The 15,543-nt window shown below is 41.7% G+C and overlaps 1 protein-coding gene and 1 non-coding gene across 6 annotated transcripts in view; both read right to left on the bottom strand.

The window, feature by feature from the left end:
- Positions 1-487: 487 nt before the first annotated feature.
- LOC111750376 (U6 spliceosomal RNA) lies at positions 488-592 on the bottom strand. Its single transcript, XR_002785520.1, has one exon. It is a non-coding gene; the product is annotated as a U6 spliceosomal RNA (small nuclear RNA).
- A 9,183-nt stretch (positions 593-9,775) lies between these two features.
- Positions 9,776-15,543, bottom strand: part of ERCC6 (ERCC excision repair 6, chromatin remodeling factor) — a 102,759-nt gene continuing 96,991 nt past the window's right edge. For 3 of the 5 annotated variants that reach the window (XM_003409091.4, XM_064269848.1, XM_023547173.2), the window contains 3 exons: positions 14,291-14,495; positions 13,687-13,765; positions 9,776-11,956 (listed from right to left, as the gene is read on the bottom strand). In XM_003409091.4, the coding sequence (XP_003409139.2) occupies positions 11,534-11,956; positions 13,687-13,765; positions 14,291-14,495 (707 nt within the window). In that variant the 3' untranslated portion in view covers positions 9,776-11,533. Of the gene's footprint in view, positions 11,957-13,686; positions 13,766-14,290; positions 14,496-15,543 lie in introns of those variants that run through there. The other 2 variants (XM_023547171.2, XR_002785509.2) reach the window with 2 other exon arrangements.

Below are 15,543 nucleotides of genomic sequence, written 5' to 3'. Positions count from 1 at the left end.
TGTTGGATCCTATGGTATAAAAAAAAAAAAAAAAAAATTCATGGTATTTCTATTTCTAGCTTTTTAAGGAAGCGCCATATCATTTTCCAAAATGGTTGTTCCATTTTGCATTCCCACCAGCAGTGCAAAAGTGTTCCAATCTCCCAGCAATCTGTCCAACATTTGTTATTTACTGTTTCTTTGATTCGTGCCAGTAATGTCAGGGTGAGATGGTATCTCATCGTAGTTTTGATTTGCATTTCTCTAATGGCTAGTGATTGTGAGGATTTCCTCATGTATCTTCTTTGATGAAGTATCTGTTAATATTCTTTGCCCATTTTTTAAGTGGATTATTTGTCTTTTTATTGTAGAGGCTTTGGATTTTCCTATAGATTTTAGAGAGTAGACCTTTGTCAGATACATCATAGCCAAATTTTTTTCCCCTGTCTGTAGGTTCTTTTTTACTCTGTTGGTGAAGAGTTTTGATGAGCTTGTGTTTAATTTTTAAAAAAGTATGGAACGCTTCATGAATTTGCACATCATCCTTGCACAAGGGCCATGCTAACCTTCTCCATATCCTTCCAATTTTAGTATTGCGCTGTTGAAGTGAGCACCAAAAGTTTTTATTTCTTACAAGGTCCCATTTATTGATTTTGTCTTTTGCTGTCTGTGCTTTTGTTATTAGATAATCCATTGTTGAAAGCTAGGCCAAATTGCTCCTGCTGGTTCTAAGAATTTTATGGTTTTAACTTGCACATTTAGGTCCTTAATCCATTTTGTATTTTTTGTGTGTATGGTGTGAGGCACAGATCCTGTTTCATTTCTCTGCATGTGGAAATCCAATTTTCCCAGCACCATTTGTTGAAGAAGTTCTTCTTTCCCCCATCAAATGGACCTTTGTCAAAAATCAGTTAACCATAAATCTGTGGAATTTATTATCCAGACTCTCAATTCTATTCCATTGGTCTATGTGTCTATTGTTATACCAGTACCAGGCTGTTTTTCTTTCTTCGTTTGTTTTGTTTTGTTTTTTGTTGTGTTTTAAGTGAAAGTTTACAGTTCAAGTTAGTTTCTCTTACCAAAAATTTATACACGCATTGTTATGAGACCCTAGTTGCTTTGAACACCAGATTTCCCATGTCCATTCAACCAGCTCCTGTCCCTTTCTGTCTTCTCATCTTGCTTCCAGATAGAAGCTGCCCATTTACTCTCATGTGTCTACTTAAGCTAAGAAGCACCCTCTTTATGAGTATCATTTTATGTCTTAGAGTCCAGTCTAATCTTTGTTGGAAGAGTTGGTGTTAGGAATGGTTTTAGTTTTGGGTTAACAGAGAGTTCAGGGTCCATGTCTTCCAGGGTTCCTCCAGTCTTGGTCAGACCATTAAGTCTGGTCTTTTTACTAGAGTTTGAGTTCTGCACCCCAATTTTCTCCTGCTCCATCAGGGACTCTGTTGTGTTCCCTGCCAGAACAGTCATTGGTGATAGCCAGGCACTATCTAGTTCTTCCAGTCTCAAGCTAATGGAGTCTCTGATTTATGTGGCCCTTTCTGTCTCTTGGGCTCATATTTTCCTTCTGTCTTTGATGTTCTTCATTCTTTGCTCTGGATGGGTTGAGACTAATTGATGCATCTTAGATGGATGCTTGCTAGCTTTTCAGACCCCAGATGCCACTCACCAAAGTGGGATGCAGAACATTTTCTTAATAAACTTTGTTATGCCAATTGACCTAGAAGTCCCCTGAAACCATGGTCCCCAAAACCCTGCCCCTGCTACTCTGTCCCTCAAAGTGTTTGGTTGTATTCAGGAGACTTCTTAGCTTTTGGTTTAGTCCAGCGGTGCTGACTTCCCCTGTATTGTGTGTTGTCCTTCCATTCACCTAAGATAATTCCTTTTCTACCTAGTTAGTGAATACACCTCTCCCTCCCTCCTTACCCTCTTTACCATCAAAGAATGGTTTCTAGTGTGTTTAAACATTTTCTTCAGTTCTTATAATAGTGGTCTCATACAATATTTGTCCTTTTGTAACTAATTTCACTCAGCATAGTGCCTTCCAGATTCATCCATGTTATGAGATGTTTCACAGATCCATCGTCGTTCTTTATTGTTGCATAGTATTCCATCGTGTGAATATACCATAATTTGTTTATCCATTCATCCACTGATGGACACCTAGGTTGTTTCCATCTTTTTGCTATTGTGGACAGTGCTGCAATGAACATGGGTTTGCCTGTGTCTATTCTTGTGAGGGCTCTTATTTCTCTAGGATATATTTCAAGGAGTGCGATTGCTGGAGCGTATGGAATGTCTATTTCTAGCTTTTTAAAGAAGTGCCAAATCGATTTCCAAAGTGGTTGTACCATTTTACATTCCCACCAACAGTGTATAAGTAGTCCAGTCTCTCCAAAACCTCTCCAGCATTTATTATTTTGTCTTTTTGATTAATGCTAGCCTTCTTGGAGTGAGCTGGTATCTCTTCGTAGTTTTTATTTGCATTTCTCTAATGGTTATTGATCATGAGCATTTCCTCATGTATCTGTTAGCTGCCTGAATGTCTTCTTTGATGAAGTGCCAAATCATATCCTTTGTGCATTTCTTGATTGGGTTATTTGTGTTTTTGTTGTTGAAGTTTTGGTGATTTCCTTTTCAAAGTTCTCTTTGTTGGTGTAGAGAAATCCATCTTGTGTCCTGAACTTTGCTGAAATCTTCTACCAGTCCCAGTAGTTTTCTTGTGAATTCTTTGGGGTTTTCTGTGTATAAGGTCATATCATCTGCAAATAGAGATGCTTTTACTTCTGCCTTACCGATTTGGATGCCTTTTATTTCTTTTTGTAGCCTAATTGCTCTGGCTAGGACCTCCAGCACAATGTTGAATAAGAATAGTGATAAAGGGCATCCTTGGCTGGTTCCCAATCTCAAGGGGAATGCTTTCAGACTCTCTCCATTTAGGATGATGTTGGCTGTTGGCTTTGTATAAATGCCCTTAATTATGTTGAGGAATTTTCCTTCTATTCCTATTTTGCTAAGAATTTTTATCATGAATGGGTGCTGGACTTTTTCAAATGCCTTTTCTGCTTCAACTGATAAGACCAGGTGGTTCTTGTCTTTTGTTTTATTTTTGTGGTGGATTACATTGATTGTTTTTCTAATGTTGAACCATTCCTGCATACCTGGTATGAATCCCACTTGGTTATGGTGAATTATTTTTTTTTGATATGTTGTTGAATTCTATTGGCTAGCATTTTGTTGAGGGTTTTTGTGTCTATGTTCAAGAGGGATATTAGTCTCTGATTTCTTTTTTTTGTGGTGTCTTTACCTGGTTTTGGTATAGGGTTATGCTGGCTTCATACAATGAGTTTGGGAGTATTCCATCCTTTTGTATGCTGTGAAATACCTTTAGTAGTAGTGGTGTTAACTCGTCTCTGAAAGTTTGGTAGCATTCTCCAGTGAAGCTGTCAGGGCCAGGGATTTTCTTTTTTTTGTTGGGTTTTGTGTGGGCTTTATGTGAAAGTTTACAAATCAAGTCAGTCTCTCATACAAAAACTTATACACATCTTGCTATGTACTTCTTGCTGCTCTCCCGCTAATAAGACAGCACACTCCTCCTCTCTACCCTGTATCCCCCATGTCCAGCCTTCTCATCTTGCCTCCAGACAGGAGTTGCCCACAAAGTCTCATGTCTCTACTTGAGCCAAGAAGCTAACTCCTCACCAGTATCATTTTCCGTCTTATAGTCCTGTCCAATCCCTGTCTGAAGAGTTGGCTTTGGGAATAGTTCCAGTCTTGGGCTAACAAAAGGTCTGGGGGTCAGAAGCAACCAAGGTATCCATCAATGGATGAATGGATAAATAAATTATGGTATATTCAAACAATGGAATACTACATATCGATAAAGAACACTGATGAAATCTGTGAAACATTTCATAACATGGAGGAATCTGGAAGGCATGATGCTGAGTGAAATTAGTCAGTTGCAAAAGGACAAATATTATATAAGACCACTATTACAAGAACTCGAGAAATAGTTTAAACAGAAAAGAATATATTCTTTGATGGTTACCAGAGGGGGAGGGAGGGAGGGAGGGAGAGGAGTATTCACTAATTACCCAACCCATTCACTAATTAGACAGTAGATAAGAACTACTTTAGGTGAAGGGAAAGACAACATACAATACAGGAGAGGTCAGCACAACAGGACTAAACCAAAAGCAAAGAAGTTTCCTCAATAAACTGAATGCTTCGAAGGCTAGTTTAGCAGGAGTGGGGGTTTGGGGACCATGGTCTCAGGGGACATCTAAGTCAATTGGCATAATAAAATCTATTAAGAAAACATTCTGCATCCCACTTTGGAGAGCAGTGCCTGGTGTCTTAAACACTAGCAAGTGGCCATCTAAGATGCATCAATTGGTCTCCACCCACCTGGAGCAAAGGAGAATGAAGAACATCAAGGACGCAAAGGACAGAAAGGGCCACATAAACCAGAGACTACATCAGCCTGAGACCAGAAGAACTAGTTGGTGCCCGGCTACAACCAATGACTGCCCTGACAGGGAACACAACAGAGAATCCCTGAGGCAGCAGGAGAGCAGTGGGATGCAGACCCCAAATTCTCATAAAAAGATCAGACTTAATGGTCTGACTGAGACTAGAAGGACCCCGGAAGTCATGGTCCCCAGACCTTCTGTTAGCCCAAGGCAGGAACCATTCCCAAAGCCAACTGCTCAAACAGGGATTGGACTGGGCAGTGGCGTAGAAAATGATGCTGGTGAAGAATGAGCTTCTTGGATCAAGTAGACACATGAGACTATGTTGGCATCTCCTATTTAGAGGGGAGATGAGAGGGCAGATGGGGTCAGAAGCTGGCGGAATGGACAGGAAAAGGCAGAGTGGAGGGACGGAGTGTGCTGTCTCATTAGGGAGAGAGCAATTTGGAGTGTACAGCAAGGTGTATATATATTTTTGTACAAAAGACTGACTTGATTTGTAAACTTTCACTTAAACCACAATAAAAATTTAAAAAGTCCAGGGGCCATGACCTCTGGGGTCCCTCTAGTCTCAATCAGATCATTGTCTGGTCTTTTTACTAGAATTTTGAGATCTGCATCCCACTGTTCTCCTGCCCCATCAGGGATTCTCTGTTGTGTTCTGTCAGGGCAGTCATCAGTGGTAGCTGGGCACCATCTAGTTTTTCCAGTCTCCTTCACCAAAAGTGGTGTATTTAAATCTCATACAATTATTGTGGAGCTATGTATCTCTCTTTTCAATGCTGTTAGAGTTTATGTATTTTGGAGCCCTGTTGTTGGGTGTGTAAATATTTATTATGGTTATGTCCTTCTGGTGTATTGACCCTTGAACCATTATGTAGTGTCCTTATCCTTTCTGGTGGATTTTGCTTTAAAGTCTATTTTGTCAGAGATTAATATTGCCACTCCTGCTTTTTATTGATTGTTGTTTGCTTGATATATTTTTTCTGTCCTTTGAGTTTGTGTCTTTTAAGTCTAAGGTGCATCTCTTGTAGGCAGCATATAGATGGATCATTTTTTTTTTTGTATCCATTTGGACAATATCTCTTTATTGGTGCATTTAGTCCATTTACATTCAGCGTAATTATTGATATGAGTTTAGTGCTGTCATTTTGATGTATTTTGTGTGTGTGATGTTGACAGTTTTTTTATTCCACTTAATTTTCTGTGCTGAGCTGTTTTTCTTTACATATTTTCTTTTCATTGTTGTTGATTTTGCATTTACTGAGTATGTTTTTCTTGTTTTTATTTTGATGTGTAGAATTGTTGCTTCCTTTGCGGTTACCTTAATATTTACCATGGTTTTTCTGTTTAAACCAATCTTTTATTTCTTTATATCATCTTGACTCCCTCTCCATGTGAAAGATCTATGACTACATTAATCTTTTTGTTTGTTTGTTTTAATGTTGTCATCTTTTACATGTTGACATCTCTGTTTCCCTATTTTCAGTATTTTAGCTTTATTTTTGTGACTTCCCTATCTGGGTTGATATCTGGTTGTTCTATCCTGTGTTCTGGTCTTGGGTTGTTCCTTGATATTATTTTCTAACCAGAGGACTCTCTTTAGTATTTCTCATCATTTTGGTTTGGTTTTACAAATTCTCTGAACTTCTGTTTATCTGGATATGCCCTGATTTCACCACCATATTTGAGAGACAGTTTTGCTAGATATGTAATTCTTGGTTGGCAATATTTTTCCTTTGAGGCTTTATAGATGTCATCCCATTGCCTTCTTGCCTGCATGGTTTCTGCTGAGTAGTCTGAGCTTAGTCTTATTGACTCTCCTTCGTAGATGACTTTTCACTTATCCCTAGCGACTCTTAAAATTCTCTTTGGTTTTGGCAAGTTTGATTATAATATGTCTTGGTGATTTTCTTTTGGGTCTACCCTTTGTGGGGTTCGATGAGCTTCTTGGACAGATATCTTCTCATCTTTCATGGTATCAGGGAAATTTTCTGTCAACAAATCAACAATTCTCTCTGTATTTTATGTTATCCCCCCTGTTCTGGTACTCCAGTCACTCGTTGGTGAGTCCCAATCACTCCTGATAGAGGCCCACATATCTTACGGTTTCTTCATTTTTTTAAATTCTCTTACCTAATTTTTCCTTAAGTAAGTTGGTGTCAAGTGGTTTATTTTCAATCTATTTCTGTCTTCCATTGCTTCAATTCTGCTTCTATGACTTTCTATTGAGTTGTCTAATGCTGAAATCTTATTGTTAATCTTTTTGGATTTCTATTTACTGTCTCTCTATGGATTCTTGCAGCCTGTTAATTTTGTCATTATGCTCTTGTATAACCTCCTTAAGTTCCTCTATTGCTTTGTCTGTGTTTTCCTTGGCTTGTTCTGCATTTTGCCTGATCTCTTGAAGAGCTCTGTATATTAATCTTTTGAATTCTACCTTCGGTAATTCCAATAAATTCTCTTCCTCTGGTAGGCTTCTTGAATCTTTGTTTTGGTGGCTTGCTGAAGCCATCATGGTCTGCCTCTTAATGTGATTTTATATTGACTGAGCCATCAATAAGTAATTCTATTTATTATATGTTTGCTTACTGTGTTCTAGCTTCTTGTTTTGTTTTGATATGCCCAAATAGGCCAGTTGTGTGAGCTAGTTTGATTATTGGCACATTTGAAGCTCTAACATCCTGTCACCAGGTGGTTCAAGCTGTTACTAGGTATGTCAGCCCAGGAGTCCATTTACTTTTACTGATTTAGCTTAGGTGTCCAGGTAGTCAGTCATGAAGTATGTGGTGCAGGTTCTCACCTACAGTCCTAGACAGGCAGGGGTGACTGGAGTAGGCACAGTATCTTGCTGCAGTAGTGGGGTCACGTGCTGAGCAAGGCAGGCAGCTGACGGCTGACTGTCTGGGGGGAAAGTGTGTCCCTCTTCCCTATAGTGTGTAGGAGGGTGGGTTTTGCAGCCAGACTGTGGGCACCCAATGCTGTTGGCTGTAAGGACTGGGAGGCACCACTTATTCTTGGACCCCTGTTGCAGGTGGCTAGGTGTCATGGGTAGAGCCACCAGGCCTCAGACCCCTGATATAGGTAGATGAGAACCCTTCTTAATGGGCACAGTGGTGTCAAATGTCATGAACCTACCACTCCACCTTATAGCTGATACAGTTGAAAATAGGCTTCAGGTATATACCCTGTTGTACCATGCTAATGAGGGCCTATGCTGTTGAAATGGGCCCACACAGGTCTATGCAGAGATGGAATGCATTCAAAGTCTGTGGACCCCTTTTGTCTGTGCCTAAGCAAAGGGGCTGTGCCTGCTGAGTTCCCAGCTTAGGGGAGGTGGCAGATTATTTTTTCCTGTTTATCTGTTCCCTCTCCAAAGCCAGGAGAATGGCTCAGGGCATGTGACAAGTCCTACTTCCAGGCCAGGAGATGCGACAATCGCTGAAGGTCCCAGGACCCAGTGCAGAGCAGGGAAGGGTCAAGTAAATGGGACAAAGTTTCTTCCCAAAGGGGGTGTTTTTTGTTCCGTGCAGGTTAGACTTAAAACACTTGTCTTTTGCCAAATGAGCACCACTTTTCACTGGTTGTGGAGGCTTGAGTAGACTCTCCGTCACTCGGTCTCTCCCAATGTGGAAAACGTGTCCTGAGAACCGCTGCTTGCTTCACCACATATGCCAGCCAATCCAGCCTGCAGGGTGCCAAACCCCGCTGGGTCAGGTCTGGCAACTCTTCGCTGCTTCTAAACCATCTCCCCCCCCCCGCCCCACTGCAGCTCAGTCCAATTCCTCAACTTTGCCTTTGCTGTTCAGGGTTCCTAGACTGTCATACATAATCAGTTCACTTTTCAGGTCTTTGTTGTAAAAGGGACCACAGGAATCATCTGACTACCCCGCCATCTTCTGTACCAGGCTGCTTTGATTACTGAAGCTGTATAGTATGTTTTAAAGTCAGCAAGTGTGAGACCTCCTTTTTCAACATTTTTTAGCTATTCAGGGCCTCTTGCCATTCCATACAAAGTCAAGGATTGATTTTTCTATTTTTTAAGAAAGTTGGTTGTTGGAATTTTGATTCCATTCAATCTATATTGCTTTGGATAGTATTGACATCTTGACGATATTGTCTTCCAACCCATGAACATGGAACATCTACTTAATATCTTTTAGGAGTGTTTTATAGTTTTCATTGCACAAGTTCTTCATATCCCTGGCTAGATTTATTTCTAAGTATTTTATTCTCTTAGATGCTATTGTAAATGGGATTGTTTCCCTAATTTCCCTTTCAAATTTCTCATTGCTGTTGTACAGAAACCCAACTGATTTTTGTTTGTTGACCGTGTGCCCTGCAACTTCGCTGAACTCCTCTATTAGCTCTAGAAGTTTGAGAAATGGATCCTTCTATGGAGTGTAAATCGAAGGACGCAAAATCATTACATCCACTAAAAATTTAAATCTACCTAATTTTAATTCAGCTATTCCATAAAGGCAAAGCTGTAATACAGGATTGAAAAGATCTCACATATAATATTAAGTGAAAAGTTAGTTGCAAAATAATACCAGAACCAGTTGTCCTCAAGTTGACTACAACTCCTAGTGACTCCATGTGTCAGAGCAGAACTTTTGCTCCATAGGCTTTTCAATGGCTATCTTTCAGCAGATGTGCCAGGCCTTTCTTCCAAGGCACCTCTGTGTGGACTCAAACTGCCCGCCTTTCAGTTAGGCAAAATAATAAGGATGGGATAATCCCATTCATGTAACACACATATAAAATCAGCTGCTGTAATAAAGGCTCCAAAAGACAGTGGTTTAAATGAGTCAGAAATTTATTTCATGCTCAAGTAACCGATCAGCAGAAAGCAGCTGAAGACTGGTCTGGCAATTTGTACATCCAGAGCACCTGATTTCTATCACACTTTCATTGGCATCCCAGTCAGCAAGATGGAAAATGTCGAGTGGAGTATACCCTCAGTTCCTTATTTAAAGGACCAGTCTGGAAGTTTTTCCCACATTCCATTGCCTAAAACTTAGTCAAGTAGTCACAACTAACTCAAGAAAGGGGGGAATGAGTCTAGCTCAGCAGCCGTGTGTCCAGGGAAAACTCACCATTTCACTAGTAAACGGAGAAGGGGAAACAGACATTATGGCAGTAGTCTCTGCCTTATGTACTGATGCTTGTAAATGTCCAGAAAATAGCCTGCAAGAATACACACCAAATAGTACTAGTGCTAGAACAGGAGATTAGTGTGGGGAGACACAGTATTGTTTGAAATTTTTTACAGTAATGATATATTCATGAATTAACAAATTGAAAAGATGTAGTATATTTAAAAAATTTTTTATTTGTAGCCTAATACTTATAGAGATATTAAATACATTAAATCTATCTACACTGTACACAGCTTTTAAAATTCCAAAAACTAATTTTATCTAAGTGTAAGTTATGCTACATTGCTAAAAACATGAAAGTATTTTTCATTAAGTCCCTCAACCAGGGAGGAGTGATGACAATATTTATAGATATGCACATGGAGACACAAGCAGAGCAGTGATCTACCCAAGGTCATGGCATGTCAGTGGCAGAGCTGAGTCAAGAACTGTGATCAGGACCACCTGCTCTTCCTGCATCATAACTTCTGACAGTATTTATCAGGAGAAGGCTTCAACTTCTCTAGTTCAATATCATTTAGATTTTAGATAATATAGAATAATAATTGGATATGATGTAATAGAATAATAATAATAGAACACTTCACAGCGGTGAGCTGGATCAGTATTTCACCCCAAGAACAGGGGGATACAATTTTCTTATAGGCTAATGATTACAAAAAAAAAAAAAAATACAACTTCCTAGAAACAAACCAGTTATTACTTTTGAGTGCCCCCTGAGCTGAGTACTCACATTTAGGATTTATTGACTTGTTAAAAAATCCCTACCGTTAGAAGAGTCTGATCAAAAGGGGGAAAATGAAGAACAGAATGTCAAATTTTCATAGACTCCAGACTTCTTGGAGCCATGAACGTTGATGAACCCCTGAAACTACTGCCCTGAGATGCTCTTTCTAAAACTTAAACCAAAAATATTCCCTGAAATCTTAAAACCAAATGATAGTTTAGCTTAACTAGTGAAAAATGTCTGCCCTGAGCATTATGTGCTTTTAAAAACCACTTATATGGAACCAAATTGGTATCAGTGATTTGAAAGGTCAGACAGGCACCTTAGGGGGCAGTGAATTGTTAACGCAAGAGGAACAACTCAGAAAAGGAGGGTGAGGACAGTTATACAATGAAGAATGTCATCAATGTCACTAAATTACGGTATACAGGTAGAAACTGCTGAATTGGCGTTATGTTTTGCTATGTATATTCTCAACAACAAAATAAATAAAATTATTAAAAAAAAAAAATCCCTTCCATGACTTCTAGATAATGATGGAAGGATAGAGAAAAATAACTTCCTTAATATTCAATGAATCAAAGTAAAACAGAAAAAAAGCCAGAATCCAAAAAAAGAAACGGAATATTCTGGTGGGAATCCTGACGCCTCACTAGGCCGTATCTTGTCTAAAGGGAGTGATTCGTGGCACAAACTAATAAAATCTCAGAGCAGAGAAAGCAAATCCCAAACCCTCCAATCACAGCACAGACACCCATGCAGCAACTCCCCCTCAGCCCACCCCACACCCGACTGGTCCTTTAGCGCCAATATAAAAAAAATTCTGAGACTTCTACAAACTTCTAAACGAGCAGTAACGTGCTCCCTGATCACTTGTTTTAGGTAAAGAACAAATGTGTTCTAAGGGGTAATTATTAGATCCTTTTCTGACATAATTCATAGTGGGGGGAAAAAAAAGAAAGAAATCCAAGAATTTTCCACTTTACTCAGCGTTATTAAACATTTTAAGTTCTGGGGGAGAGTTTCTTCTTCCTTGAAGCTGTAATTATGAGGTAGTCGTCATTCAAAGGAAACACCAAGTGCAGCCAACTTCTGTCGACAAAACGTGATGATTAATCACAAGATTAATAAGCCGAAACTTCCATTATAAAAAGTCAACTAGAAGTTTTACGAGGGAATGTTAATTAGCAGTACTCTGGCTTCAGCTTCCAAATCCCTTCACCACCTGAAGTTCTATGAAAAGTGCAGAGATTTCTCAATAGCTCCCGGAACACACAAGACTGTGATGCCGACAACTTGGCCTCAAACCCCTGCAGGATCTCCTGGGTGCTGGCCTGGCCGTCAACACGCGCCTGAAACGCAATGAAGTTTCTTATTTCTACTAGGAGGTCATCATGTTCTGTGGTGGGAGGCGGAGGGGCAGAAGCCTCGAGAAGAGGCACATTTTCACTTTCCAAACACTCTGGCAAAATCAGGTGGTTTCTAGCTCTCATCTTAGCCAAGAGCGACGACGAAGTGGGAGCCCTGGACAGAGAGTCTGCATCCTCTGCTTTTCCACTAAAATGTTCGGGAGCCTTATCTTTCTTCTCTTTCTTCATAGCACCATCCTGGAGAAAGAAGACAGTGGTATTTATATGTTTAATTTCTAATTTATGCCCCAATTACTTCCCAAAAGGCTCTGAGATGCCATAAAATATACACACGTGGCCAGGGTAGTGAAGCTAACAGAGAAAGGAATGAGAATCCAGCTAATAAAAGGGAAGAAGGAGAGCTAAGAATCAAAATCGACTCGTTATAAAAGAACATTTACCTCAAAAACAAAAAAGAAGGAAAAGCTATAACATTTACTTCCTCATCATTTTGAAGAGTAAAGAGTAGAGGGAGGACAGATAAGCAGGAAGGCCTGGCTAAGCAAGGGTCCTGGGAGGTCCGACTTCCCCAGAAGCACGACTCCCTTCTGCTTCTGAGCTCTTCTCCGTCCTCACCCCAACGTTGCCCTGACCTAGGCACTGTGGATACGGAACAGTAGTCTGGGTGTACCTACTTTACTTCACCTTTAAGTCTTCTCACTTTCTTACAATATGCTTCATATGTTTCCTTAAAACAACACAAATCTGACTTTGAAAAGCTCTCAATCCCTTCTCCTAAAAGAATATAGAAAGTCAAAGAGGTTCTCTCTTCCTAGATGTGCTCATATTGATCTAAAGTTAGGTTCTGGTGGCTTTTTTTAAATCACTAACGTAACTCCTAGGCAGAAGAGACCAGGGAGGCTCTTTAATGATAGGCTTTGGCCTAGTTGGCTAGGTTCAGGAGCACTGCTGCTTGCCTGAGCACTGAATCTCGATGACGCACTGCTGCTCGCCGGAGCAGTGAACCTCGATGGAGCACTCCCGCTTGCCAGAGCAGAGACCCACGATGGAGCTCTGACCCTCGATGGAGCACTGCCGCTCTCCGGAGCACAGACTCTCAATGGAGCACTGCCGCTCGCCGGAGCACTGACCCTTGATGGAGCACTGCTACTTGCAGGAGCACAGACCCACGATGGAGCTCTGTCCCTCGATGGAGCACTGACCCTCGATGGAACTCTGAGCCTTGATGGAGCACTCATTCTTGATGGAGCACTGACCCTCGATGGAGCTCTGACCCTCGATGGAGCTCTGACCCTTGATGGAGAACTGACCCTTGATGGAGCACTGCTACTCACCAGAGCACTAACCTTTGCCAGAGCTCTGACCCTTGCCAGAGCTCTGACCCTCAATGGAGCTCTGACCCTCGATGGAGCACTAACCCTCGATGGAGCACTGCCGTTCACTGGAGCACTGACCCTTGCTGGAGCACTGCCGCTCACCTGAGCGCTCACCCTTGATGGAGCACTGCTGCTCGCCCAAGCACTGACCCTCCATGGAGAACTGACGGTGTGCAGGATGCTGCAGAACAGAGGGAGGCGCTGCTCCAGCTATGATGAAATTATGGGTGACAACACTCCAGGCAGTTTTCTGGGTCTTCATTTTAGAGAACATGGTCTCTGATGCTGGCCCTTCACCTCTGGTCATGACATGCTGCATCGGCAGTGACACACACATCCCCGATCCCTGTGCTGAACCTCTGAAATATTACTACATGTCCTGGATTAAAGACTTTGTCTTCTAGGAAGTTAGCAGGCCCTCTTAGGTTCCCATGGAAGCGCTTCCTAACTGAGAGCTCACGACACCAATACATCAGGGCGTCATCACGCCAGTGGTAACCATGCTCCTGTTACATCACAATCAGGTCAAATTTCAAGGCATTTCAATCAAGCAGGTCTCACTCGGGAAAACGCACATGGGCATCATCTTACCTGGCATTTCTCTTTTGGAGATATTGAAGAAGGATGCTGCACAGGGAAGTTAGAATTCCTCTTCTGACCAAATCTGCTCCTACATACGGAGAATTACAGTAGATACAACACACGTGTGTACTTCTGTGACTTAAAAGATGAACAACTAAACCACACCCGGAAAAATTCTCATCCACAAGGTTATCCTTTCCCAGTCATGGGCTTTCTGCTCCGGCTGCCTAGATCCCTCCTCTGTACTCTCCTTGCTGCATCCTGGGGAGCAACAACTGCTCAATATCCTCCTTCAACATGCGATGGAAACCACCCTCCAATTCTAGGTAGGAAAATTATTCTCAAAGAGCATACTGAAAACTAGAGTAATTACTGATTGTTGTAAACTGGCTAATTGTCTTATTAAAGTTTAATGATTATTCTGTTTTTAACGACACCATCTTCTACTTCCCTGGCTCACCCAAATCTGGCTGATTACAGCTCAGCTCACAACCCTCCCGGAGGGTTTTCCTCGGCTCCAGATACTCAAGGGTAGGCAGCCACACCTGCCTTGACTCTATCTCGGGCATGAACACCGGGCCTCCTCACGAGCAACGGGGCAGCAATCTCTTACTTCATTCCTGCCGGAGCACCAGAAATCCCCTGCTGGCCTGTCCAGGTGGGCACTCCAGACAGTGCTCCCAGACACCGCTGACGAGACAGCCTCAGTGCTTTCAAGGCGTCCTGGGCCACTCGTGCGGCCTCTGCCTCCACCAGCACGTAGTCAGCACTGGTCCCATCCACGATGGCATCATGCTTCACGACACTGTGCACGCCGACTAACAAGAAAGGCAACAGCACAAGTGACCCTTGCGTTTTTATAAACACCAGCATACTGCTCTGTCGTACTCTATCGTGATGGAGACAGAAGAACGAATACTTTTAGCTGCTATTTACTGAGTGACTGTGTGACACAGGGACTTTACAGATGTTGTTTCTGTTAGCTCCACCACACCCTACAAAGTGGAGATTATTACTATCCCTGCATTAAAGACCAGTGTACAGTGAATCTGCCAGGGTCCCTTGGTTCAAAGGTGGCAAAGTTAGGATTCAAACCCACTGCTGGCTCAAAGCCTGTGTACCCTCAGTGTTTTTCCACATAAAAGAATTTTCCAAATACTATAATTGAAACCTAAGGCTTTAATCACAACTTTAACATTTAGCCTCTTTCCTGCCGCTACCTGGAAATTCTTAAAATCTTCTATTAGCAATCTCTTGAGTTAAGAGAGAACTGCAAACTGGAATTCCCGAATTTCTAAAACATAGTGATCATAAGAACACACCAGGAGGTGGGGGCAAGACGGCGGAACAGACAGATGCTTCCAGTGAGTGAGCCCTCTTAGAACAAAGACCCAAAAAAAAAAAAAAAAAAAACTGAAACAATTATATTTATGACAAGCTAGGAGCCCTAAACATCAAGGGCAAAGTTACAAAACGGACTGAGCGGGGAGTTAGAGACAGTTGAGACGCAGAGAGGAGTTACCAGACCTGAATCACCAGGAGACCTCAGGCACCATTCCTGGAGCAGGTGTGGCAGGCCGGTACTAGCGTTCAGCTGCAGTTTCCTCAGGGAGAATCAGCCAGCCACACAGCCTACTCACACCTCCGGAACCAGAGAATAACAGCGCTCTCGGCAAAAGCTAAACACTTCTGTATATTTTACCGCGCCCTGCTGCCACCAAGCCGACTTCAGCAGCTATTGGTTTCCCTGGGTTTGAGATAGGCCCTGTCGAGCACCTAGAGCCATCCTCCCTGCCTTGGAGAAGGAATAAATTCACAATTGGGGGAAAAGATAATTTGCCAGCTCCACTAACATGTGGAGCTCTG

The sequence above is a fragment of the Loxodonta africana genome, chromosome 16 (genome assembly GCF_030014295.1).
Source record: "Loxodonta africana isolate mLoxAfr1 chromosome 16, mLoxAfr1.hap2, whole genome shotgun sequence".
NCBI classification, from domain to species: domain Eukaryota; kingdom Metazoa; phylum Chordata; class Mammalia; order Proboscidea; family Elephantidae; genus Loxodonta; species Loxodonta africana.
Note: the sequence above shows the minus strand (reverse complement) of the source record. Positions and strands in the feature narration are given on the sequence as shown.